We start from the raw sequence: 24,182 nt of genomic DNA, 5'->3' as shown, positions 1-24,182 counted from the left end.
AATCAATCTATGTAACATGATATGCATCAGTACCTATAGCAATGTTGTGCACCAATTTTAAGCTCACAGCAAAAACCTACAACCCAATAGCAATATTAGTGTATGAAATTATATACACATTTGGGTGAAGTTCTGTCTGCCTTTAAACCTCTGCTCACACTTCTAGCAGATGCAATACTTCACATCAGTCCTTTCTTCAGAGTAAAAGTTCTTATGTTTCCTTCATGATGAATTAAAATTTCTGTGTTATTTTGCAACCTGAGGACTTACTGTTGCTTTACCTCTTCTTCCCCACTAAAGCCAATGACAGTTTTTCCTTTGGCTTAAGTGGGAGAGACACTAGACAGTAATAAGTTTGTATCTGAAAATCCAATTTACCCATAATTATCCTGTAACCCATGTTAGAGACATGGACATACAAAACAAATCTGAAAATATACAGTCAAAATTTAAAACTTAATTAAGAAAACAAAAATATCTCCTTGGCTGTGGTGGAAACAGCTCCAGGAAAGATATCTAGCATTTGTATAAAAACATTTGATCATTTCTCTTTACTTTGGAAAACCATAACAGATACATGTTTACACAAACAAATTATATCCTTCACCTTCACATGCATTGACGTTAGACGTATGTCATAGCAGAACATATGTCATAGTTCTGGTCAAGAACTGGGGTTTTTCTTGGCTCCTACCTCAGGAAATGGCAAAAATACAAAATAAATAGTGCATCTAGCAAGCTAGACATGCCTGAAATCAAATCAAGAACATACCTGAGAGAGGGACTGTCTGAGGTGTGCTATTTGAGCATTGTGGCCTGTAAGATCCTGGTCTGAAACAATCTGCTTAAGCTTCTCCTTCTCTATAGCTATGCTGTTAAAGGCAGACTTCAAAAGAGAATGCACTACGCAAAAAGAAAAAAGTAAACAAATGTTTTCTCAGCTACAGAACTGCATATTGACATCTATTATAGTATTTCAGCAATAGAAACAGAGAGTGAGATTTTCACCCTACCATTACAGAAATTTGAAACAAGCATCTGAACTTCAAGTAATCCATGCCAAATTAAGTACAAACACTTACAGCTTGAGGTTGTAATGTGCACACTGTTTGTTCACGTATCTGTCACCTGAGCATATTCTTGGTGCTGAAGGTATGGAAAGGTGCATATTTGGAAAACCTGTGTCCAATGTGTGTTCTTTTCTTTCTAATTTTTTATGTTTCCTTTCAGACTAACAAAAAAAAATCAGTTCTTCTAAGACTTAATATTGCACTAATAATGAGGACTACTTGGTCTTGAAACAGGTTTTTGACATTTCTTAAGATATCATTCTCACACTGTTCCTATGTTTGTTATATAACAGATAGCAAACTGATAACAAACTCTTTTACAAATAGTATTTTTCAGTCTGTAGGACCATTCATTTATTGGCCATAACATGATATTTCTGAAGTACATTTTAGTAACAAGCTCTTCCTCTGTTGTTTCCACTGACGTAGAAAACATTGCACAAAAATGAGTTGCACAATATTATATGTAGCCTTGACATTCTGATTCATCTTTCCGGAGAAAGAAAGTGTTTTCTTGAGAAACAAAATGTTTGCAAATTCAGTCACATATTTACAAAATGCAGAAAATAGTTCAGAAGACTTCTAAAAAAATCAGACAGAGTTTACCTATGTCTATATTCATTACATCCATGGAAAATATAAGAACGATAATACTGGCAGTCTTTATGTAAGCCACCTGACCAGCTAAAAATTCTTACACAATATCATCTAATGCAGATGAATTCCCTGGCCATAACTAAGTGAAGGCACTAAAAAAACACAACAGAGAAGCACAATAAAGGAAAGGCTTGACATTACCTTTTTGTGCCATCAGGCAGAATTCTTCTTGAAGCTTCATGTACTCAGTAGAGCACTCCAGAGAGTCCGTTACATGGCTTGGGGGAGTCTGAAACTCGATGTCTGCACAAAGGTTGGGATTGGATGAATGCAGTCGAACAGGTGACATTGTAGCACTGAAAGGAACCTACAGTGACAAACAGTGAGGAAATATTGTATAAGGTGCAACCAATCTTTTGACTCTGTGAAAGCAAAATACAAATTTGTTCTGAAACCAAAAGACGTTGTGCACAACGTGAATAACACAGTAAGAGTGAATACGCAATTTTTTACTCTCCTAAATCTCAGCACAGTTAATGCAGAATTCTCTTGAAATTATTCACTGTAACAGACAAAAGAAGGCCTAAATACATAGCTAACAGCTAACAATGGAGCATTTCAATTCCAACATTTACAAAAACGGACTATTTCCTAATGCCTAAAAGATGACTGGAAAACTGAACCATGACACATGCTGCGTGATATTTGGACATTTGACAGTACATGTAGTATGACTCTATTGTTACAAAACCAACATTTGAAGTATGCAAGTTCCTCCACAGATCTAGAAACAGGATAAAATTTTATCAAATATATCACTGAAGTTTTTCAAAACTACGGGTAAATCTTGAATTGAAACTCATTGCACTGGCAACTATGAAGAGTGAAAAAGCATGTAGTCTTTCTGTATTCTTTCTAACTAAACAAATAAACAACAATTACAAAAATCAAAACTCCACTTGATTTTCATTTAAAGTACATGAACTATACATAAATGCAAAGAGATATGGTTTAGTAAGCTGGAACAAAGAATTTAGTTTATTATCATTTCCACTTCTCTTTCTCCTTCTGTACTTTTCAGGTACAGTAACAAAAATATATATGCAAATCTTTATAAGTTATATACACGTGTATCATGCATACTGAACAGCTATGTATATACTACATATGCAATGTATGGCTACCACTGTTACATATGTGACATGTGTGTGCGTGAGTGTATGTTTATTTTATTTTAATTTTACCATTTACACACATTTGTATACCAGGCCAAGAACCCAATTTTCAAATTTAAATGCAAAGGAAAGGCATGCAGAACTACATCTTGTTGCTTAAATATTAAGTACTGTTAAACACCTTGAACGCATTCAATCTAATTTGTTGCATTACATTGATCAAATATATAAATAAAGAATTTCCACACTGCAGCCCAATATAATTATTCAAATATGAAAAATGGGGCCAAAATATAAAATGTGTCTTCTGAGGCATGACAAAGAGCAGTAGATAACATAAAAAGTCATATTACTAAGAATTTTTATCAACAGATAAGTTCTATACTACCATCAGTACTCAAAATTGGTACCTTGTTATTTGATTAGACCAAGGAATAGTTTTATCAATTCCCTCCTATAAAAGTTGTCATCAATATATGTTTTAGGGTTCTGATTCCTCAGTGAAACTCTCAAAATCCTGTTGGATTTATTCATCACATCTCATTCCACTCATAAGCATATTCTGCAAAATACCATTTTCCATCCTGTTCCTGCTCAATTTCCAGATACATATATCACAAAATAATAGCTCTGTGGCACCTATCCAGTATAAAGTTTATTCTCTTCTCTCATGTATTTTGATTTCCAGCTATATCAACAAAGTAGGTATTTCTTACTGGGCCTAATTTGAGCCTCATATCAAAACGACTTCATTAACAGGAGAGTAGAACAAATTCTGCTCATACTGGGTATTTACCCCATTATCTTCTTCATGAGTACCAGACTGCCTCTCTCAACAGCCCAACAAAACTAGGTTAATTGACTAATGTGACTAAATGTAGGCTAATTTCAAGTTTCCTTTACAAAATCTTTTCACTTCTTCGGTCGGAGAGCATGTTCCCAGAACTTTCTGACTTGGAGTACTGCAAAGCTTTAGTTCCTCCAGATGGTTCCCACAGGGCAGAGTAGGTGCCTACACGATAGCTGTGTGTGTGGAGAGCACACACCCAACCCTCAAGCCCATCCAGAAGGCAGGAAAGAAAGGTGACCCTAGCTATAACGCAGGAGCCTGAGGGAGAGTCCCTGCAGACCCACACGCCCGTGGTGATGAGGCAGGTTGCCCTCGGCCCGCATAAGACTGACAGAGCTGCAGGCAGGCTGCCCACACGAGGGGCCTCTTCAGTCACTTTGTGATGAACCTACCTGAACAGACCTGCTTCACTTTCATCATTTGTGTCTCATAACTCAGCTGTCGCAGCTGAAAAGCAATGTTTCTTCAGAGAGATTTGTTGGAAAAATAACATTTAAAAGTATGTCCTAGAAACAGCAGTTACATGTTCTGCAAGTACTGTCACACTGTTTGTGAGAAATACACATTCATGTGACAGAGAGAAGTAGCTACTGTGACAACTACTTTAAATACAAGAACCAAAAATACTGAACTGTTGACTAACACGAACTCTCCTCATATACACCTTTTAGAAGTTTCCAAGCTACTTTCCACAACAGACGAAAAAATTCATATAGAACAAACTCTTTCATTCTCTTGAATAGGCAACAGTCCAAGAAATACTGTCAACATACTTCCCTTTCCCTTTTTTCCTTTCACTGCTGTGCTTTCTCTACGTATCCATGATGACTTGATTCTGACTTCATTACGCATTCTTTTTTTGTTTGTTTACTTTGTTGTTGCTTTGCAGTTTAAAAATATATTTAGCTTGATGTGTAACTCTAGCTTCCTCCATAGACACTCTCTTCTAGACACGTACCTTGTCTTGACTTTCTGCTTTACACCAGGGGTGTAACACCACTCATCAATCACCCTCTTCAGAATTATGTGTTCATGTAGGAACAGACCGTTCCTGGTAGAGTGGATTGTAAGGAAAACCTCCTCTTTCTGCCACGCATTTAACTGATATAATTCTGTATCCCCCAGTCCATACTCACAGCTTCACTGTCTGGGAGAGACAAGCACTTTGCTACATCAGCCAGGAAGAACAGGTCACTGCCACGACCACTATGGAGTCATTTTGGTGCCTCTAGTTTTCCTTCCTCCTGTGCTTTTTCCAGGTCCTCCAAGACCTCCCTCAACAGATCCTCACTTCAATTGCAGGTAACAACTCAGCAATTCCCTAGACTCTTTCCGCCTTACAATCCAAGTGCAGGTGTATTTGCTCCACTGAAGCACTCCTCAGCACAGCCCTTGCCAATGCTGTTTAACGACTGCCAAACCTACTGCTTGGAGCCTCCCACTGACACCGCTCAGCTACATAAACTCAGAAGAAGGTTGATTTCTCTGCTAGGCAGGCAGACCAGTGACATTGGAATATCAATCAATTATTGAGCACAGCATTCAATTCAACTGATTATGGGAGATTAAATTTAGATGAGTTAATTTGGGAACTGGAGAAACACTGATTTCTCTCATGCTTTTTAGGAGGGCCCAACAGTAGCTGAGTTTTGTGGTTCAGGAGCTCAAGATATTCAGGCTTAAGCAGAAGCTATGTCTGATCTAGGGGATTTTAGCTATGGGCTGGAGCAGCAGATCCTGGAATACTTCAGCCTGGTGAAGACATTCACTGCTTGGGCTATAGGAGGGGTATGCGTTTAAAGCTCCCTTCACTCTTTGGCTGCAGAGAGTCTTCCCTATCTATCTGTTGTACTAATCAGTTGATAGATTAGTACTAAGGTCCATATTGTGCATTCCTAATAAGAGCTTTCCTGATAAAGCAGCAGCTGAGGATATCCTTTTGATGCTAATTAGATTCCACAAACAGCACTTCCCCCTCCTAATTCCCTCCCCCTGTGTTGATTTCATAGCTCCAGATTTTGCGTCAAAGACTTAGAGAATTAGGAAAACTAAATACAGACACTAGAGGTAGTAATATGACTTTTTGGGATTATGGAATGTAAACAGAAAGTGTCTCAAATGAAAAAACTAACCTTATACTATGTAAAAAAAAAAAAACCAAACAACAAAAAAAAGAAATTTCATAATTCCATGGTTGGTTGTAACAAATCTTCTCCTTGGTTTTGCTGTCTTGCTATAGACTGTCACAAGAATCTTTTAACAGAATTTGAACATTTCTTCCCATTTTGTGTAGTATATAGCAGAGCATGTCAAAGACATGTTCAGATAGTGCAGGGCCTGAGTCTAACCATCACTTGCACTTGCACAAAGGAGGAGGGATATGTACCATGCAAACAAGCTCAGACCCACATTTATGGAACCCATCTGTGTCAGGCCTGACCACTTCTAAGAAACTCAGCTGAAAGTGGGTAGCATGGACACCTCCAAAAAGTGCAAGAAACATTTTCATAAGCTATTACACATTCAAGTTACACAGCTTCCCATCTTTACAGCTATCCCTTGATTTTTAAATCCACTCACTGTTGTAGCCACTGCAGCTGCCAGTCTCTGCCGGCGTCGTGTTGTGCTGAACTGGCCCTTCGGTGCCGGCCCTTCCTGACAGTGAATGCAAGAAGAGAAGGAAGTAGAAAAAGAGAAGGGAAGGGGTGATGGGACACAGGAAGATGAAAGGTGATCAGAAAAGGGAGAGGGAGAGTCTTTAAGTGGATTTCAATTTTGTTAACTCTTAAGGCCTACACATTCTGAGGACATATTCCATGTTTTCAGTTGTGTATGCCAGAGCCATAAAAAAGCTAGATACTTCACTAAAATGACATCCAGATGAGTTGGACTGCAGCGCACTCACTAAGACTACTAAAAAAATATTCTATTAGCATTGCCATTCAGAGTCATAAGGCAATTACGGAGTAAGAAAACAAAAAGGATGTGATGGCATGGCAGAAAACACAAAAAACAAACTCCTTCTGGGGATCACTTGACCATTTAGAAGATGAATTCTGAAAGAGATCACTTTGCATTAGTGGAAGTGCATGAACTGTGGTCATTGAAGATATCTGCATCTCAATAGTAAAACTTTTCAGTGTGTATGTTACAGTGAGCTTGCTTATGTCAACATTCCTGTGCACAGCTTTAGCACTTCCATGTCCATCTTCAGCCTATTTGTTCATTTTCTCCACACATCCCTTTTTTGAGTTCCAACTACTTCTCCCCTACATTACTGAAGGCTTGGCTTCCAAAGCAATGCAAAAACTCAGATAAAGCAGCACAAAAGAAAAATAAGTATTCCAACAATTATTTCTTTTTCTGCATGCCTAACTTGTGGTATCCTTCTGCTTAATTTCACTTTTATTTTAAGAAAATTAATCATCGTACATTAAAGTCAAGCAAGTAATTGTCTAATGCAGAGAAGCTCCACATCTATCATAAAGTCGTTCTATTTAATGTCTAATCAAAATGGAATTATTTTGAAGCCTTTTTAAGATGTTAGACTAGAAAAGCACCTTTCTGCTTTTAGAAAACAACTTTCAATCCCTTTAAATTTTTCTTCTCCTATATCTTCACTCATAGCCATTTCAGTATTTTTTAAACCTTTTTACCTTTCCTGAAAGCAGCCTGGGCACCATGTAAGTAGCAATGGTATAGTTTGGATACACGGACACTATGCAGAAGACCGGGATATTGTAGTTCAATTATTAGCTGAAGTGTCTTGCTCCTGTAATGTTCCTGCTAGGGTTGCTGCATCTGAAAATGGCCATACCCTTCACTCTCTGGCTGATACTAGTGGCAGTGCTACTGACAATGGAAGGGTTGTCTAATGATCACAGTAACCATAGCCTTGGTTTGTAATATTTTACAAAATTCTCACATTAAAAAAAAATGTACATAACCTCTAAAATATAGAGTACAAACTTTGTTAAAGCAGAGAACGCATCATATGCGCAACGTAAAGCTCTTTGAGCTCTACAGAAGTATGTCTATCCTGTGAATAAGAGTTTGGAAGAATGTTCTTGTTTAACTAATAGGGACATATAAGTACAGAGAGAGACATGCAGAAATAAGTATGTGTGTGTGTATATATATATATATGCAAGATTATGAATGCAGGTATACATTATTAAAATGGGAACAATGAGCTCTGCAGAACCACACGCTCCCCTCACACAATAAAAAGTGAGGTCATAATCTGAGTTACAATATAAGGAAATACTTATTTAAGGGAAAAGGTTATAAGCCAGTCTTTGGGTCTGGTTTCATTTCTGAGCTGAAAGCCTCAGCAGAGCAAGATGACTTTTCAAGTTGCTCCATACTATATAGTTCTCTATTAAACTACTCCCCCAACCCCCTCAAAAAAAAAAAAAAAAAAAAAATCGGTCTTGGACCTTCACAACTCTGAACCTTTGAGGGAAATCAAATCAATGTTAGTTCATTTTATTGCTTTTCAGTAATATTATTTTTCTTCTTTTAAAGATCTTTAGCTTGTCATGAGAATGACAAATTGGTCTTTTACACAAAGGAAAAAAAAAAACCCACAACCCACAACTCAGTTTTTGTACAAAAGCATCATTTGTAAAATGAATGAACACAGGTCAACTAGCCTCTTGTTGCAGGCCATTTTCATAAGACTTTAAATAGGCTTTTTAAAAATAAAATACACCTCCTTCATAAAAGCAATCTTTCTCAGAGAAGTAGTTCATGTATTACTCTTGAGTAAAGGCCTGCAAATAAAGCTGTTAATTCTAAACAATTTAGAAATACTAAACCCTCAAACTTGCAAACATATACACACGTGCTACACTCAATATTACTTCAGGGAGTAACCCCTCTCTAGTCACTGGGATTAGCTGCGTGAGCAAAGTCAACTGCATACAGAACTGGTATACTTAATTGGTAAATACATATTTCTAAGAAACAAAGCACATAGCTTTTCTTACAAGAAAAAATATGTTTTAAACACATTATACCCCTAGCACCCATACTGCAGAATGTGTTAGTAGGAATACAACAAAAGCTATCTTATTAACAAAAAACTGGTAAGTACAATACAAAATGTAGATGGGAGAATTCTCCCCTTGCATCTTACACAGCAGATGCTGAGCTAGCAAAAATTACACCCTTGCTCTCCAGTACTCATGAACAAGACACCTATATATAAAGCTCCCTAATTTTTGTACTCCCCAGAAGGATGGCTCTCAACATCACACTACCAGAGGGTCTCTCAGTGGTAGTTAATGACTGCTCATTCTAAAATAAATAGGTGCAAGTACTTCAAACAGAATTGAGAGTGCAACTAGCTTAAAGTTAGTATGTTAATATTAGCATTATCCCCTAAAACTAATGAAATGTATGGAGGCATGGGGAAAAGGACAACAGAAGTTTTCTTAGTCAACCATTTAATAGCAAATCATGTGTAGGCATCATGAAGAGACATTCACAAATTAGACAAAGCGATTCTCAGTAGTGAATGCCCTGATAAACAGTTGGAGTAGTCTTGAAAAATGACCTATAAGGAAGGCCAATGAAGCTAGGAAGAAGGGTTAACAGAAGAACAAAATGGGCCTGTAAGATTAAAAAGCACCTAGGCATGGGAGGAAACTCACTTTTTAGCGGAATGGCAACATGAGCAAATTAGGAATAGCAAAATAAGTCAGAGTGAGGCCATCTTCCACAGATCACAGCTTTAGACCATTCATGGGACAGGACAGCTCTTGGAAGAATAAACAATGTGTTGAGCCCATCAAACTAGGCAAGACAACGAAGCAGCCAAAAAGGAGCCTTCGTCTTCCATATAATTTAAAATAATTTTATTGTTTCTGTTTCACTGCAAATTAATTTACAAATCAGTCATCAATAACTTAATGATTTGCTCCAAGAAAATACGCTTTATATTTCTAGCATAAAGCTTACCAGGAGTTAATGCTGATCTGGGTTAGGCAGAGTTCATTATCAATCCAGAAGTGACAAACCCATGTAGAGCAGTGCTACACACATGAACTCTCTCAAGGTAACCTGCAAACTAACTGTATTTGAGAATTTCAGGAGCTGCAGCACAACTCCTGCCAAACCACAAACAGCAGTTTGAGAGTCAGGTGCCAAAATGACGGAAGCCCAGACCAGTGCCACTTTGGCAAACTGCAGGCAACACAGGAACAGCTCATAATTCCTCATGATCCACCCTAGATCACCATACATTGCCTGCTTTCATAATTTTTTTAATCATTTTTGTGGAGAATAATTTCTCTGAGACAACCGTGGCATGAAAGAAGACCATGCAGTGTTGACTGTCTCTTCATAGGCACATAGTACTTGCATCCATTTTCCTGATATTTTTATTTGCCTATGTTTTGCAGCAGCAGGGAAACACAGTGATGCTTCAAATTCAGGTAATAGGACAGGACATCAATCACCAAAATTCTTTTGTTAATAAATGTTTTTAATCCTAACAGATGCTTCATTGTTCAACCTATTGTGATTTATCTAGTGTAACAGGTAGGAAAAAAAAATCACCTACAACAGCTGCAATGAGAAAGCTGATGCAACTACAATTTCTTCTTTCCTTAAAATTATTAATCTTAAATGAGTCACAGAAAACCCCTTATTGTACCTCTAGGGGACATATTAAAGACTTAAAAGTTTGCATGAATTTCAAGGAATTTAAATGCATCAAAAGTTGTTGACATTTATTTATTCTGTAGCAGACACAGTGGTGACTGTTAGCTCCTGAAGTCAGCTGAATCTAGTCTTCATTATCAGTTACTCAAGTATAAAAAAGATTGGGTTTTGGATTAGGCCTTAAAACACACAACTACTGACAAAACATAATAAGACACTCTGGATCTAGCAGTAATACAAGTGTATTATGCTTATTTCTGTGCTTTTACTTTTCAGCTCTAAGGCAGGATGGGGTAAATTCATTCTTCACGTAACTTATTCTTTGGTTTATTCAGTTGGTTCCCATAGTAGCCTTTTCCATAAGAGAGGGCTTGTGAAAATACTTCTTATTGGTAACATTCCTAGTATAGATCTTCACAAAGACAACTGGTGTGTTTAGTATTTCATTCATGTTTTCTGCTTTTAGCTTGATGTCACCTGTTCAACTGCCCTTCTTGGCAAGTTTGAGATATAACATCAGTATCCCCATGTGCTGCATGCATATTGCCTTTTTTGCACCTTAATTGACTAGTATTCAGATCCCCCTCTTTTCCCTAGACGGTAATGTTTTCATACGAATGAAAGTAAAATCAATACTTTTCTCACTATCTTTTCTAGGTTTTAAACACCAAAGTGAGATTTAATTTACTTCATCAGAAACATAAAAGACAGTACACTGACTTCCCACATTCAGCTAATATATCATTTCATGCTTAAAAGTTAATCTAAAAGTACAATGAAAAGTAAAACGTTGTGCATTCAGTACCTGAAGTTGAATTTTTGCATCTTTGCTGACACTTTTTGTTCTCCATCGTCTTGTGACCCGCTTGTCTTTCTTTGAAATATCTACACAGTTAGCCTACATTACACAGATAGTTAAAAGCGACAAAGTACTATTAAGTTGACACAAGCAACACAGATAGTACAGCAAGTTAGTAAAGAACTGTAGCATTAGACATCTACAAATTAGAAAGTAAGGAGAAGAATGCCACTGCCAGGGCCCACAACTACAGCAGTGACCAGCTGTAGCTATCCATACACTTCCATAGACACACAGTATATTTAGCTCATTTAGCAAAACTACTGGTATACTTTCATTATGAGTGCACAGTATTTTAGACCAGATCTTGAAATCTTCATGGATTTCTATTCTGGCACTACTCAGAGAAATGTGGAGTTCTCCTCCTGAAATGAATGGTAAGTCTCATTACCTCATTGGAACTAGACTTCCCAAAGCACGAACACCACTGGGAGATTTGTGTACTCAAGAGGATTGAGTGAAAAAGGAAGGAAGTATTTAGGATTTAGGATCTGCTGTTGCTGTCTTGTGGTCAAGATCTCACCCTGAACTGGGAAACCGTCCAACCCTGGGGACCTTTGTACTATGCCCCCTTTTCTAGAGCATGCAACTTCATCTTTGAGGGTCTTTGGGTCTCCACTCCTTAAAAACTTAAAATGATATCTTACTCAGTACAACAAAAACTCCTTAAATACAATTTCAACATATACATGTATTTATATCGTAACAGTTCTCAGTTTTGCTTTGCAAATGACTTAATAATTTGATTTGTCCTATTCAACTAAAATAATTAATGTCTTATTTATTTATTTACCCATGAAACATTATTATACATGACTAAGATAAACATGTAAGATAAATCTTTCATCCAAGAGTTACCATGATTTCAGAAAATCATTCTGAGTTAACAGACAACATCTCTGCATTTCCCTTAACACAAAGAACAAATGTTTCAGCATGATGATTTACGTTCAAGCACATTTACCTGCATGTCTGTGAAATTTGGTGCTGACTGAGTTCTCTGCAGTATTTCTAAATTTTGAAGAAGTTTACTGAGTTCCACCAGGTTTGACTGACAATGAGCAAGATCTAACAGATAGAAAACAAAAATACATTAGATGCTTCAGTCCAGACTTTTTTTTTTTAGTCATGATGTTCATTGTTGGCACTTTATTGCATTATAAAAGCTAAATGTCGAAATCCCGAGTAGTAAGGCATTTAAGTAAAAGATTTTTAGAGATGCTGACCACTTGTTACTCTATAGAAGTCAGCAACAAGTCTGGACCTCAAAAGTTGATCATATTTTAACAATGATATCGATTAAGATAATACAGATTATTAAGATAAATTTTCAAAGCAACATCCCAAAACATGCAGAGAGGGAAGTTTCCACCACAAGCATTTATTTACCTGAAGAGTTACTTCATGTGCCTGTGAAGATGCAACTTAACCACTTTGCTGTCAGTTTCTTATTTTATACCAACAAGAAGTTTTGCCAAAAGAACAAGACATGAAAAGGTAAAGACTAACCTTCTGCACATCTGTCCATCTCTTCAGAGTCCTGCAACCAGGCTGCTACTTTACTCTGACCAGTAGTGCAGGTGGCAGGAAGGCTGTTACTGCAAGGTATAGGAGACTGCCAGGCGAAGCTATTTTGTTGTACCTAAGGCACAATAAAATGCTTAAATTTACTGTTGCTATGTTGCTCCGTCAGTGTAATCACCACACCACTTCAGAATAAGAAAAGAAAATATGCATTGCCACTTCAGTGACACCTGTGATTTGACTATTTCCCCGACGCAGATTTTTCTAACAGCACGTTGGAGAACCAAACCAAGAACCTCACAACCAAACCATGTTTGCTAACCACCAGTTCAAAAAGTTGTTATATCTGAGGAGGAACATTACAAAATAGTAAAGAGACAGATTGATCCCTCATGACAAAGGCAAGTGCAAATTGTTCTGTGGATGGTGGATTCTTTGCAAGATCTCCACAGCAGCCCATTAATGAAGGCTGCAGTAAGGCTAAATTAGACAGTCTTTCAGCTGCATACACACACAACTTTTTGCTGGCCACTGGTTCCCACAGTGGAAACTTTTCTCTATTGGCATTACAAGCAGAGCCCACTGAAAGTGCCTATGAGCAAGTTCAGTGGGCAGGAATTTTCAATAAAAGAACACTACCTACCTTTCCATCTGACACATTAGCAGCTGGTGAAGATTCTGTAGTAGATGCTGAAGGGAATATATGAAAGCTAGCATCTCTTGGAGATCTCACAATCTCATTCTGACGGTACAACCGGTGGTGGCGTAATTTTGAAACCCATGCATCAAATGAATCCTGGGACTTCACCTGGAAACAAATTCACTATCAAGAAAACATTCAAAATACTACTTTTCTGCACATCTTTTGCAGTTTTATTTATTTCTGCTGTGGATGAAGAGAGAATAAGTATTTGCACCGCTTTTTACCTTCAGATGATAGATGTGTTCTTCTGTGTCAAGATCTATTCTACGAGCCTTCTTTTTTATAGACATAACTGATAAACCAACATCAATGCTCCCATGGACTTTGCCCTTCTGTATCTAAAATCAAAAAGTAGTGGAAGAAATTGGTAATATTATGCACTTCTTCACTATATTTAACAGAAAAATATCTGGTGCTGAAATAATTTCCCATCTTATGGACATTTTAATATAAAGCCATATTAAAAAATAAAACTTGTAGTCAGACTAACCACTTACTATTTTTATAGACAAAGAAAGTATCTCACAAGAAATGCTCAGTGCAGAGCCAACTTCAAAATTTAAGTGTGTTGGTTCACACCAGTACACAGCTACAGGTAAGTGAGAAACACAGAAAATTAGACAGTACTCAGCTTCCTGCTGCTACTGCTTGATAAGTTATTGGTATCAGATCTAACTAATTTAATACTATCCTTTATATCTCTTGACTACATTGAACACTTCTCTGTTCTATCCACAAATCTCAGAATCTGACTGACATAAAAATTGAAAAAGTAAAATACATGATCAGGCTAATCTCTCAAGTATCTTCATTAAACTAAATTAACTAATTTAAGTAATGTAGATTTGATTTCCATAGAAGTAAGAAAAGGTAGAATTCTTGAGGACAGAACTCAACCAAAACCTTACATGCTTTCCATATATAGATCTCTCTTTGAATCCATCAAGAACTTCCATGTGTGCACTATCATAAATACGCCTAGAGTGAGTATGAGATATAATCACCCTGGCAGGCTGAATTTCAATACATATTTTTAAATGGTCTTCAACTTTACTTACATCAATTGGTGACTTTGAATATTTCAACATTCCATTATCCAGGACAAAAAACCTCTGAAAGAAAATAAATAAATAAATAGATAAATCTTTCTTAATGAGCAGATGCAAAGAACTGTGTACAATAATTCATCTGCAAAAGAAAAGGATTACTCTGTAGCAATTAAGGAATGCTTGTGGGTTGGAAAGAGAGGATAAATACAGTTTTGAATAATTTTCTTGCTTGTTTTTTGACAACAATTATCTTCCACGCAAGAAAAGCTAGATTCTGTTTTTTCACTATGTTCTAGGTTTAACTTAACAAACCTCGATAATTAAGTGCATTTTTTCAGTTTTCCTGCCAATTCAATAAACTCTAAAAGAAAGACACCATAGGCCAGGAGTGATGTCTGTTTCTTCATTTTCTTCCTGGTTTTCTTCCCACAGAAGCTGGTCACATCTCAAATTAACAACCTATCTTCCCTATCCAGCAACTGAAAAGTTTTTCCTAGAGCAAGATCTACATCCCAAAAGGAAGACTCACATATGGATGTTTTTGTGGTCTCCCTGATCTCCAGCTGGGAAAAAAATGCTGACTGTGAGACACTGCTCTACCATCCAAAACATTGTGCCTCATGGTAAACCTCCACACAGGGAGGTAAAGATGAGATTGTAATTTGTGCTGATTATACCTTTTCTAGCTGAAATCTAGCTAATACAGGTATTAGGGAGGGCTTATGTTTTAGGCGATAGTCATTGATATGCTGTGAGCCACTACATCTTCACTGATATCATTATCAGGGCTAGGCTGACCTGATGATGCCTGTCTGTGCGATTGCTACACCTTTATTCTGTTGAGTGGCTCTTTCTTACAGCAGAAAGCAGAATCTCCTCTTCACAATGTGTTTCTCCTGCAATTAAAGTTGCCCTACCTTGTGTGTACCAGCCCACTCAAGCTGCACCGCGGACAAGCTAGCATAGACTTTGGCACACAGCATAAAGATACAGCCTAGCAGGAATCCTAGACTTGGAATGAGTCACTAACTTGTGTTTACCACCACTGACTTTCAAAACATGCTAATTAATAGAAACCAATTTGTGTTTTTAGAGTCTAACTTAAAGCACTGATCTATGTTAAAAATCTAGAACACAGAAAAATATTATAAGCTGTCTGACATGGAAGAGAAGGACAATGTTTTCATGATGTGAACCTGTTACATCAACACTACAAGCAGAGTCAATAGTTAGATGGCAGAAAATATCTCCTGAAGATGATTCTGAAAATAACATCAGTTGCACAACAGATGGTACCAATATCTCACGCAGTGCGAGAAAACAGTGCTTTCCTGGAGACAGAACTTCTTGAATAAGATGTCAAAACAACAGGAGGTTTTTTAGTTATCTTTTCTAACTAGGTATGATCATTAATGGACTTCACAAGAACATGATATTCATTTCGTACAGCTCTGCCTCTCTAAATTCCACATACAAAAGAAAATGACCTTTCCTCATATTTCATGCCGAAGTATACTGCACTTCAGAAAATGATAAGTTGTACACATTATAGCTGGTATGCTATTAAAGCACATTTAGAACTGTCAGAATATGACGTGCAGCATTCAATAGACAAAGGATGCTATGGCTTTGCTAGCAGAATACTGACACAGCACACATTACAACTACTGTCTCTGGAATTCCTCACTGGGCTCCCAGTACAAAGTATTATTATGGAAACTGCGAGACAGTGAGACAGCAGTTAAAAAAAAAAAAAAGAAACTTATTAAAAAATCCACAGTTTTGAAACACAAGTTCAGCATAGATCCTTAGGTGAAATTTAAAGCCAAGTAGAGGCAGATGTTGAACTGTGAAGCTCTTAATCACATTACAAATTATTTACACAGGTAACTGCTCTAAAATCAGCATAAAAAAAAACCAGATCATCAGTAATAATCTACTTTATAGAACTGTGAAAATTGGACTCCCCTTGCTCTCCTATAAAGTTCCTTATCAAAACAGACACTCATCCAAGAAACAACACATTAACATAATGTATTTTAAAGGCAGAAGGTTATTCCATATATTCTTATGCATCTGATAAATTGTTTTGGTTTGGAGGGGTGGTTTGTTGGGGTTTTGTTTGGGGTTTTTTTGTGTGCTTGTTTGTGCTGTTTTTTGAAAATAAGCTCTCCTTTTCTGCTCTTTCAGTGTTTCAGGTATGTCAGTTTGAAATCCTTTAATTCCCCCTAGACTAAATTCAATGTGTGCACATGTATTTGGTTGCTGAAACTAGAAACTCTAATAAAGTAAAAGAAAAGCAAAAAATCTAAGGTAAATAGGCATGCACAAAAAACCCCGCCATATATAATAAATGGTTTCAATATCATTTGCAGTAAAAGGCATTCTTTCCCTCAAGTACTCTCAGCTACAAAAAGACAAGTGAGTGTCAATACTAAATATCTTGCTGCTAAAAAATGGTGGAAAAAAGTAATTATTATGATATAAAAGACAGGACAGGCAATAGAGTTTACAAACTGTTTTTTAAAATTGAGGCATCTAATAGCGACAGTGCATAGTCCCAGCAATCAAGAAGACAAACAAAATTCAGGGGCAAAGCTGAGCAAATCTGCCCAGTCAGCACGTCTGAAGGGGAGTGCTCTCCTGTACGAACGCCTTGGGTCCATGCAAAAGCCCCTCAGCTCTCCTCTGCTATCATTAAGTCCTCTGTACTTTAATGTAACCTCAATGCAATCTTACAGTACATGGCTATATTTTGTTATAATATATTGGAAAGAATGAAAGGGATATTGATTAAACCTCTTAAACCGCAAGGCATCTGCTGCATTATTTACAACTTCCACCTGGCTTTTGAATACAACATTAGGCAGCAGGCACTGCAATTTGGAAGCCATGAGCTGCGTGTGCAAACTCATTCTTTACACAGTTTGAAGAAAAAGTCATACACCAAAATCCTGGGCACTTATTTCACATCCTGATTTCCTCTAGACAAAAAGTCCCAACTCATAAAATGAGGCAATAATCTTTTGACTGCTTTATAAGACATTTACCTTGTGCCAACCTTTTAAAGGCCATTTTCTCTTTTTCAGCATGAAACCTTCATGTTTGTCTGGCTTCTGGACATTGGTCTGGCCAATTTTCAGACCCTCTATGATTTCCCAGCTGTCAGGTTCCTGGTGAAAAATTATGAATACACATAGATTAATTAACTGTGCAAACACACAATAAAAAATTGCTCTTATATGTAGCACAAATTCTCCAGTGCAAGACAAAGAGTAAAGGAGGGCTAGGATTTTAAACTATTTAGGTACCAAACTACATGATCACTGTATGATGTCCAGCTGTATGTTATTTAAAACTACTGTATACTAATATCGACAGAAATCTAACCCTTACCAGGTAACTAAAAGGAAGTTGAAGTTTTTTTAAAAGTCTGACACTGTAACTGAACCACAATCTGAGGGTGGGTGTGGACATCCTGTTCACAGCAAGAACTGCATCCCAATGAAATAAATACATCAAAATAGATGAAAACAGGATCGAATTGTGGCTGAGCTAAGCCTGAGAAAGGTCAGACCTGCTATTGGAGGTAACGGTGTGAAAGTGCAGGTGGGTCTGCCCACCTGCTGAGTCTTTCCAGAGGGCACCCACAAATTAGCACTGCACTGCAAGAACTAAAAGGACTGAAAAGATTTTGCAAGTGAGGTATGGGCAGAATCTCCATTTTAAAAAAATGTATCTTTAGTAAGAGTATTCCTTCTCTAAAGAAAGTTGAGATCGTGAGATGAAATGAGGAAGAAACCACACTGTTAAATCTATGGGTATATATTAACAGTGCCCTTTGTGGTATTCACAAATCATAGAAAAAAAAAAAGGTAAATTTTCTGATCTTTAAAGTACAAGCTACACTGATTCTGTATACTCTAATTTTTCCTTAAAATCAGAAAAACAAGCAGAAAAGGTTTGTTTGTTTGTTGTTGGTTTTGAATGTAGCCAGCTCTTGTCTTCAAAGGCATTTTATGACAGTTTCACAGGCTAACTGTGCCTTTAGAAATCTGCAAAAGGAAATTAATATTTTTTAAATTTTCCTGCATTCATTTTCACTGTATTAAGAGAAATTTATAAGAAAGTTAACTAATTTCTTCTGTAGAGAAAAGAACAGGAACTGTATCATTTCAGACACAACCAGTTGTATGCCTTTCAGGGAGCCAATTAAAGTGTATTTCTTGTACATACCACTTCTTACGCATGGCGACTTGAACAACTCAAGCCAGACTTATAATACACCACAATGGACAGCTAAAGAACAATATTTTAAAGAGAAAAATCAGACTCATGCCTTTATTTCTATCCTCTTGCTACCAGTGTAATCAACAAAATTATGCACAAATAGTGTCCTATTGCCTGCTCATTAAGACACTGTTTTAGTAGTTTTATCCTACAAAGTTGTAAACTTTGTTTTCTCAGCTGATCTGTCACAACTACTAGCAATGTTATGAAAAGTTATCGAGAAAGGAAAGAGGTCATACAGCATGAAATATTTAAAGAGGAAAAAAATGTCTCCTCCATTTCCTACAAAACTATTCAAAGCCGAGTCTTTCATAACACCTCCAAGTTACACAGCCCTGATAACATTAACACTACTGTTAGGAAAATACGATTTCAAAAGTAACAACACATTTCAAATCTACAATTTTCAATAAGGTCTTGTTATTTTTACAGAGGTGAAAAGCTCTATCCGAAACAATACATACTGCAGTAAATTTTAATAGAAAGGTTTACTCAGTTTAGTTTTCTCTTCATCACTATAAACTGGAACTGTCCCAGTGCCTGTAAATGCCATGTTAAAAAAAACCACCTTTTTACTTTCCTGTATTTTGCTTGGATATTCTATTTTCACTGCTGTAGAGGGAAGCACATATGCACTAGTTTTTCCCTCAAAGAAGCACTTGTCACTTGAAGCGGCAAATTAAACTATGAGTCCCCTGGGGTGTGCAGAGAATCTCTCTCTGCAACTCTGCCAACTGATTTTTTACCATATTGATTTCTCCTTTAGAAGATCAGCTGCAGGCCTAAGTCTTTTATCTACTAGATAACATCAGTATTGATTACTTCTCAAATAGAAATCACGCAATCTCATATAGCGATTCATTTAAACAAAAGGTCTGATAGAAAAGGACAAAACAAGCAATTATTCAGTGCATTGCGGATACCTGTCTTCTGCTGCATCAGTGCTACAAGCTGTTCTTAAAATCATCCCAGCAATCCTGACTGTGCCTCCTCCCACAGGTTTGGAGCGATGTGATATGCTCAATACACATTGAGCATACAATAGGGGCATTACGCAAGAGCAGCCAGGAACCAGGGAAAACCAGCGTGAAAGTGATATGCTTGAGGAGTCCTCGTCCAATGCCCATTCTTGAGTACAGCATTCGTACTTGAGGACTTCTGCGACTCCTTATATATTACATGAGAAACAGCTCTGCACAAAGCAGTAGGGCAAGGGGAACACAAGCACAACTTAAGAGTCCCTGGGTCTGCACATGCCCCAGGTATCAGGATTAAGGGAGCCACTACCAACAGCTTTCTGAACCTAGTCTTTTTGACAGCAAAGTATTTCTTTTCCAAATAAAGCAGAAAACAGAATGAACCATTTCATTTTCATTTCCCATGGATGAAAAGAATGTTTCTTTTTGAGTTTGTTTTACCAGTTCTGTTTCAGAACTTACAGACATTTAATTTCAGATTTTTCTTTTCCACCAAATATTCCATCACAGCATCCTCATCTGTTCAGTAACAATCTTACTTTTTCATACAAAGTATCTTAAAATAAAGCCTTCTTTTCATAGAATTAGACTTATTTGGAATCAGTTATTTCAGAACTGAGGAATTCAGCCACAGAGAAGTTGACTGCAAAGCACCACATACAAGGCTGCACTTTTGGAACTGTTGGTGTTACTCCTACAGTTTCTCCGCCACAGGGAAGAAGGTCTCAGCAAGAGATTTTAAGAGACTACCCACAAGGAATGTCATTAGGATATATTTTTTAAATTAATATCACTATTGATTAGCAGCACTTTTGGACTTGTATATGATTTGCTCTACCTTAAGAGGATTGGACTGGATCATTTCTCAAAGTCCCTTCTAGCCCCATACTCTGACATTGTAAAATTTGTCTTGAGGGCCATTCATGGGCAAAAAAAAAACCATATCATCACCATCCAAATCCTTAATTCTCTTAATATATCATTATTGAAGACTACTGGCTCCTCTGACACCTTAACTGGGGAACTGGAAGCTCCAGTGAAGGCTCACAATACACTCAATAGTAGAATTGTACAAAACAGTATCCCAAAACTGTTAGTCAAACTACGTTGTAACTAGAGAGGGAAACTCACCATCCAAATTACAGACCATGCTCTTGCTTACCTTGGATAGAGAGATAGAGTCGCCATCAAGGAATTGCTTGCTTAAAGAAGGGTCTGTGCTTCCCGAAGAAGCCTTCCGCTCCAAAATATGAACACTCTAAAAAAAAAAAAATAATTAAATTAACAATTTATCATTCAATGTTACTTTTCAAAATACGTATAAGCAATGAATGACTGATCATTACACTCCTTACATAAAATATCAGCATCATGGCTCAAAACATACCAAGTACTACCTATGCATGATATAACTGCACCAACAGTTTGTCTTCTGAGGCCATACACCTCTCTTTCCTTCCTCTCTTTATTTTTTTTATTATTGGTTTTTAAACTAATCACTCTGTTCAGCCTAGAAATTACTAGGAGCTAAAAAAAAAAAAAAAAAAGAACAGGAAAGACAAGTAAATGCAGTTCTTGCCTACAGAGATGCAAAGTGCTCCTAGTCAGACTTATGAAGTTTTCTGCTAAGATACAAGACGCTGACTATATGTATCGTGCAGTCGGCCCTGTCCAACATTCACTTCTGAAGCAAAGCATTGCACATAAGATATTACTGCCTGTAACATCTTCGTTATCATACCTTAGCACTTTGTTATTGGCTTCTCAACCGACATGAAGTAACTCATTACGTGACTGCTTTTAATAGATTAGAGGTGTTCAACAAGATTAATTGCTGTGTCTCAGCTCACACACTTGCTGGTGAATATTTATCGAACACAATGATCTTAAACCAGTACAGCTGTTTTTACATATAACAGTACTATAAAATTTCATAACTTCAAAACATGGTACAAAAATGAAATACATAATGTGACAACTAGTCCTGAAAAAGCTGCTATTCTTAAAAGGCATCTAAAAATGTCTTCCCATTTTCCAGAAATGTTTCACTCGTATTTTGTAAAAGAAAAAGAATTTTTGCTACAGGAGAAAATAACCACATTCTGCCTGCTTAGATGTGCATTTCATTCTCTGGTGAAATTTTGCTACATCTCATATTATTATTTGGTAAGAATTCTATCACAACATATCAGTAGGATCTCTGTAGCATGAAATAAACCATTTCCAGGACATGTAGCACAATGACAAAACTTGGAACTGCAATTACCCTCTGAGAAGTGTAAGATTTACTCAACTGCAAATGACAACTACATTTTGTTCACAATTAAGCTTCTTTACATACACTGAAGAAGAGATTACACAGGTGCAAATGAGAGCAGAAACAATCAGGGAATATAAAAACATATACAAACAGCAGAGTAAATATTATCATTTGTACAGGTAACTAAGTACACAAGGACCATAACCAAACTAACTAAAATAAACACAGCTATTCATATAAATGCATATATACACAGATCACATCTTGCTGCAGAGCAACACACAGACCTTCACTGTTCTCTTTCAATTTGCAACTGTGAATGAGAATAGGAAAATATGGGAATTGTCTCTGTTGTCAGTGGAAACTAATAAGCATCCCAGCCACTATGCAACAATAATCAGCATGCATTTAGTTATTTATTTTCAGTTACCTTTCATTTAATTTTACAGTGAAGAATGTGGAAAAGCAGCAGTATTATGTTACCTGACATTCCCCAGACCGACCCACAAAAGCTTTGTCATCTACACTTTGAAATCTTCTGCTTTATCGAAGAAAGGCCAATCTTATTACTTTGCCCAATGTCTATTACTAGTCAGATGAGTTTGTATTTATGTAGCACAATTTCCTACATTACATGACAATTTAATATGTTTGTTTGAGCTGAGCACAACAAAGTTACTAATGACGAACTACGATAAAGTTTTCTCATTGAATAGATGAAATGCTACTTATGCACACAGTATCACATTTAAACAATATACAAGAAAATCCAAGGAGGATTAAAATGTTGCCTGATTAGCATAATCAGGATGATTCCCAACTTTCTTGCCAGTTTTGTCTGGCAGGCAGGAATCCCTCCATCTTGAGATGGAGCAATGCCCAACACAGATGTTCTGAAGGTCTCTCATGTAACAGCCAGTGCAGTTTGTTGTTACATAAGTGCAATTTCATTTTGTACAATATTTACAGTGAAGTAACCCAACAGGCCTTGGCTTGCCAGTTTCCCAGTGACATTTTCAATTGCATGATTTTAAGGCAAGGGGGTTTTGTGCCTTTTTGGTATTTTTTAATCAGCCCTCAGTGATTACAGTTCCACTTTAGTTGAGAAATACATTATTAGCTAACAGCACTTTAATGAATGCTGACTTGTTTTATGCGATTCTACCATTAAGTGTACTGTGAGCCCTCAGTGGAGCTTCCAATTCAACTATTTGTTTGGAAATAAGAAAATTAATACTTTTAAAATAAATTGCCTTCTTTACATTCCTTACTGCAAGAAGTGTTGTCTTGTTATCTGTAAATGTCTGCTTTCTGATTTTCTGTCATGACCACCATTATACTGACACAAAATCACTTCTTTAAATTTGTGACATGTCTCTAGCATTGAGACATTGCTTAGTGAAAATTGTTTTCCATTAATGTGTGTTATTTTCCCGCAAAATTACAGCCAGAAATTACACAATTATTTGACATTTTGAAAAGCAGCTATTTTTATAATAGTTATTTAGCATCAGAGAAATAAAAATTATTTAGATCTTGAAGTTATTATCAAGGGATTTTTTGTTTTAACAAGAAAAACAGAGTTGGTAAAGGAAGCAGTTAAAAAAAATATTATGAAAAGGAAGAAGAGGCAGATCAATACAGCTTCTGGGTTTTGTTTATAACTGAACAGAAAAAAAAAATGAATAATCCATTAATCTAGGCATTTCAATCAACCTAGTACTCTCACTCCTCTCATCCCAAGAACACAGCAGACAAAATCAACCTCTGCGTTGCTCCATTCCAGTCTTCCCTTATGCTTCAGGATTACCTGTGTGCTATATCTGGCTTGTCCTGGAGAAAAATGCCAGCACTACGAAATTCTGTGTGCTCTTGGGAATTAATTCAACAAAATTACAAGTTTAACTGAAATTGCTCTGTAATTCCATTGCTAAATCTTAGTCCTAACTACAATCCTTCCTTCAGCTTTGAGATTATTCACAACATATACTACATCTGTAAGCACTCATTTGCCCCAAAATGCCCCTAACAAGCCTACACACAGGGAATACAAATGCTGAGTCTGCCCTGCATTTTTTTTCCTGTTGCTTCCCAAAGACATGTAAGTGAGAAGGAAGTTGAGAGACTAACAATACGATGTTGTTCCCTAGTCTCATCTT

At 36.8% G+C, this 24,182-nt stretch overlaps 1 protein-coding gene across 1 annotated transcript in view; it reads right to left on the bottom strand.

The window, feature by feature from the left end:
* OSBPL6 (oxysterol binding protein like 6) overlaps window positions 1-24,182 on the bottom strand; it is a 125,211-nt gene that overhangs the window by 16,203 nt on the left and 84,826 nt on the right. Inside the window, exons 4-14 of the mRNA XM_086750556.1 lie at window positions 20,926-21,021; window positions 17,547-17,669; window positions 14,506-14,559; window positions 13,672-13,785; window positions 13,388-13,552; window positions 12,730-12,862; window positions 12,185-12,288; window positions 11,167-11,259; window positions 6,273-6,347; window positions 1,869-2,034; window positions 773-903 (exon numbers count right to left, since the gene is read on the bottom strand). Coding sequence (XP_086606682.1) covers window positions 773-903; window positions 1,869-2,034; window positions 6,273-6,347; window positions 11,167-11,259; window positions 12,185-12,288; window positions 12,730-12,862; window positions 13,388-13,552; window positions 13,672-13,785; window positions 14,506-14,559; window positions 17,547-17,669; window positions 20,926-21,021 — 1,254 coding nt within the window. The remainder of the gene's footprint in view (window positions 1-772; window positions 904-1,868; window positions 2,035-6,272; window positions 6,348-11,166; window positions 11,260-12,184; window positions 12,289-12,729; window positions 12,863-13,387; window positions 13,553-13,671; window positions 13,786-14,505; window positions 14,560-17,546; window positions 17,670-20,925; window positions 21,022-24,182) is intronic.

Source organism: Chlamydotis macqueenii, chromosome 6 (assembly GCF_036417535.1).
Source record: "Chlamydotis macqueenii isolate bChlMac1 chromosome 6, bChlMac1.mat, whole genome shotgun sequence".
Classification (NCBI taxonomy): Eukaryota; Metazoa; Chordata; class Aves; order Otidiformes; family Otididae; genus Chlamydotis; species Chlamydotis macqueenii.
This window is presented reverse-complemented; position numbering and strand designations above follow the sequence as displayed.